The sequence below is a fragment of the Adiantum capillus-veneris genome, chromosome 1 (genome assembly GCF_014529385.1).
Source record: "Adiantum capillus-veneris isolate H3 chromosome 1, ASM1452938v2, whole genome shotgun sequence".
NCBI classification, from domain to species: Eukaryota; Viridiplantae; Streptophyta; class Polypodiopsida; order Polypodiales; family Pteridaceae; genus Adiantum; species Adiantum capillus-veneris.
In genome coordinates, this window is record NC_140931.1 from 34032171 (window position 1) to 34035580 (window position 3410).

The window sequence follows — 3410 nt, forward strand, 5'->3', positions numbered from 1 at the left end:
CTTGACATTGAATTCTTTAAAGGTACCCGCTTCACTTCATCTAGCCTCTTGGACTCCCACTGCTATCAAAAACCTTTGAATGTCTACAACTACATCCCTTGGATCTCATGGCACCCTACCCATCAAAAGGTCGCCTTCATCATCTCAGAGCTCAAAAGGTATATTATTCGGGAATCAACCATGAAGGGATACCTCCACCTCCGCAACCTTTTCTACATATGCCTTCGGGCTAAGGACTACCCAACCAACTTTCTTCTAAAAGTTTTTTGCAAAGCCTCTTACCTCAATCGCACTTCACTCCTCTTACCATCGCACAAAATAACAAAAAATCCACCCACTGTGCTCAAAATTCCCTTCACACCCACCACTAGAAAAATGCTTCCCTCCCAATGTATTAGCAATCCCATTTCTAAAGCCTGCCAACTCAATGCCAATCTTTCCCACCTCCCTAGACCTACCATTTGCTGGACTCCGGACCCAATCTTCATAGCCTTTTGGTACATAGCGTACACCCCCCTTGATACAAACTTTTTTACCCCACTCTTTATGCCTTCCACACCACCCCTACCCACTCTTTTGGCTTCCTAGAAATTCTCCATTTGTCAATTTTCCTTACATCTTTTCCCTTCATTTTACCCTCTCTCTCTCTCTCTCTCTCTCTCTCTCTCTCTCTCTCTCTCTCTATGTGTCTCAAAATTTTGGAGACATTTGAACCCCTCCCCTAGTCTTACCTTTTAAACTCTTTTTATGTCACCTTCATAAAGGTCTAACCACTTTAATTTTGGCATACTGTCCTTCTCACCTAAAGTAGCCCCTCTTTCTCATTTCTATCCCACCCTCTTATTTCCAAAAAATTCCTCTCTTAAACTTTGTACCCTGGTACCTTGGATTTTGACCTACACCTAAAATCACCTTAACTCTTCTTAACTCCTCTCCCTGTACCTCGTCTTAAATTCCACTCCTCTCCATGTACCATAGTACCCAGTTTTAAATTTCACTCCTCTCCATGTACCCTGGTACCTAGTCTTTAATTCCACTCTTTTCAAAAATATTGTTAGCTATCAAAAAAAATCTCAACCAAGCACCCTTTATAAACCCCTACCTTCCCCTCCTCCCTTACAAACACACTTTGCTAGCAACACCACCACCGATGAGCTCTTAAGAGCGAAACGCGTTTGGTGGTACTTCTCCTCCCCCCTCTATTATTACCAGCTTTTGTTGACACCCATCATGTTTTTTTACTAAATCCTATGGAGTCGTTTCGCACGGTTGAGTTATTTCTTATCTTTTGAAAAAACATCGATGACACTAAGGAGTTGCACAATTAGTTAATTTGTGTTTAGGATGACTTGTATGTAGTCGGGTTGCAAGATGACAACGCTGCTTTCTCTTGAACTTTTCAGGCTTGCAGCATCCAATTCACTTTGATATTATGCATTGCAGTTGTTTGCAATAAGGTTGTGTTTTCTAGCTTCGTGTGTGTGGTAGTAAGAGCATCGTTCTAGGTTTTCTTTTTTGATAGATTGCAAATGCCACACCTTCCGCAGATGGAAATGTTGTGAGCTGTGATGTTGCATTCCTCTTGCCAAGCCTCATAAATATGTTGCACATTGAACCATGAAGAAGCAACAGGACAGAGTAGGAGTTTCTGTCTATTCATAGTTTAAAAAGTGGCGTATTCCCGACGTCTTTTAAGGTTACCACGTAGCGTAGTAGCAATTGCCATTGAGAAGGCCTACACTTAAATGCAACTGTGAATACAACATATATAAATTAGTCCAATGCAAATTAGGAGGGACAAATATAATGAAATTGGACGAGGAAAAAAGTACAAGGGATGAATATAATGGAAGTAGGCAACAAATGAATGTTGGAAGGACTATTGCAAACCATAATGGAACTTTTAGCTAATACTGAAGAAGGGCATGCTAATGTTGGAGACAAGCTGGAAGAAAATAATATAATTTCTATAAATAAAAAGATCTTGGTAGCTGCTATCAATTTGCTAGGCTCAATGGAAAAAAGAAATTCACATTTCAGAGATGGGACGCACGCATTGTTTGGGGTGCATATGCAGATGTTCCAGATCTTTATCTAAATCAACGAGCGCCTTTCTTTCAAACGGATTCTCCAGAAGGTAGGAATTGTTGATTATATTTTGTATGGCTTGAACCTCGATAGAATTGCTTGTTTTCATCAAGTCAAGTTTGTAGTAGACACAAAATTGGTTGCAAAAAATATTGAGCTGATTGATGACCCATGCAAGTGCATACACATCAGTTGATTTGCTCCAAGGGCATGTTTAGTAGTTCAGCTGCTCGCCAAGGCCTTTTAGCATGCTCTATCGGCTTGCGAATATTTGTTGGCCTTCTCTCATATGGTGGTCGAAGGGCAAGACCCCAATCTATAATGCCTACTCTTGGTATTCCCTGTCTAGTGAAGTCTAGCATAATGTTCCAAGGGTGAAGGTCATTGTGAATAACTCCATTGTCATGTGCAAATGCCAAAGCTTTTATTAGTGCATGAAACAAAGATGAAGCATGATTGATGATAAGCCTGCATTGGTGCAACTCTAGTTCAGTTGGTGTTTTGTGTTTTTGATCACCCATGGCAAGTACAATTTCACTGATGCTTCCAGAAGGTGTAGGCACACACTCCATCAAATCGCCAAGAAAAGATCCATTGAAATAAGAAAATATAAGTATCCATGGTGATTGAATTGTATGTGCAAGAGCACGCACAATACCTCGGTGATTTAGTTCAACACTGCTCTCGATTGCGAATGATTTGAATTGTTGTTTTGCTTGACCTTTGAATTCCTTACAGCAATACACATTGTTGGACGAAAGGAAAGAAATCCCTTCAATCTTGCATTCATAAGTGTCTCCATATGACCCAGATCCTAGTTTTCTTCCTCGTTTTATAGCCTCAAATGGAATGCCCAAGGTGATAGAGCAAAATGAGTTGAATACAGTTTTCTGAATATGCAAACTAGACATGGATCCTCTGGTATCGCGAAGGGTCTCCTTCCGCAATTTCTTACTGAAGGTGTTCTATGTGTCAATATTCCTTGTGCGAGTGGATTGTTCCTTCTCAAGCTTCTAGTAGTTATACCAATGTTGTAATTTCTCCATTTCTATGTCTTCTGGTAAGTTAGCTCGCAGGTCGATAGCACATTTTGGCATGTCTCCAAAAATCCTAAAGAGAAGGTGCTGCACGTCACTAATATCTACACACTCAAACTTCAAGGCTATTGAGCGGACCACTTCAGAGAGCAAGGCTTGCAAGCGCCCCTCATCTTGCAAGGTTGTTGTTATCTCGTCCAATGTTAGGGCATCCACTACACACACAAATTGTGTGCGTAATCTCTTTTTGATTTGCACTGCTTTTACCTACAAGCACTGAAATGA

The 3410-nt window shown here is 40.7% G+C and overlaps 1 protein-coding gene across 1 annotated transcript; it reads right to left on the reverse strand.

Moving 5' to 3' along the window:
• Positions 1–2276: 2276 nt before the first annotated feature.
• LOC147464532 (aurora kinase-like) lies at positions 2277–2999 on the reverse strand. The gene has a single exon (XM_086509574.1). The coding sequence runs from the start codon at positions 2997–2999 to the stop codon at positions 2277–2279; it is 723 nt and encodes a 240-aa protein (XP_086365700.1).
• Between the last annotated feature and the right edge of the window lie 411 nt (positions 3000–3410).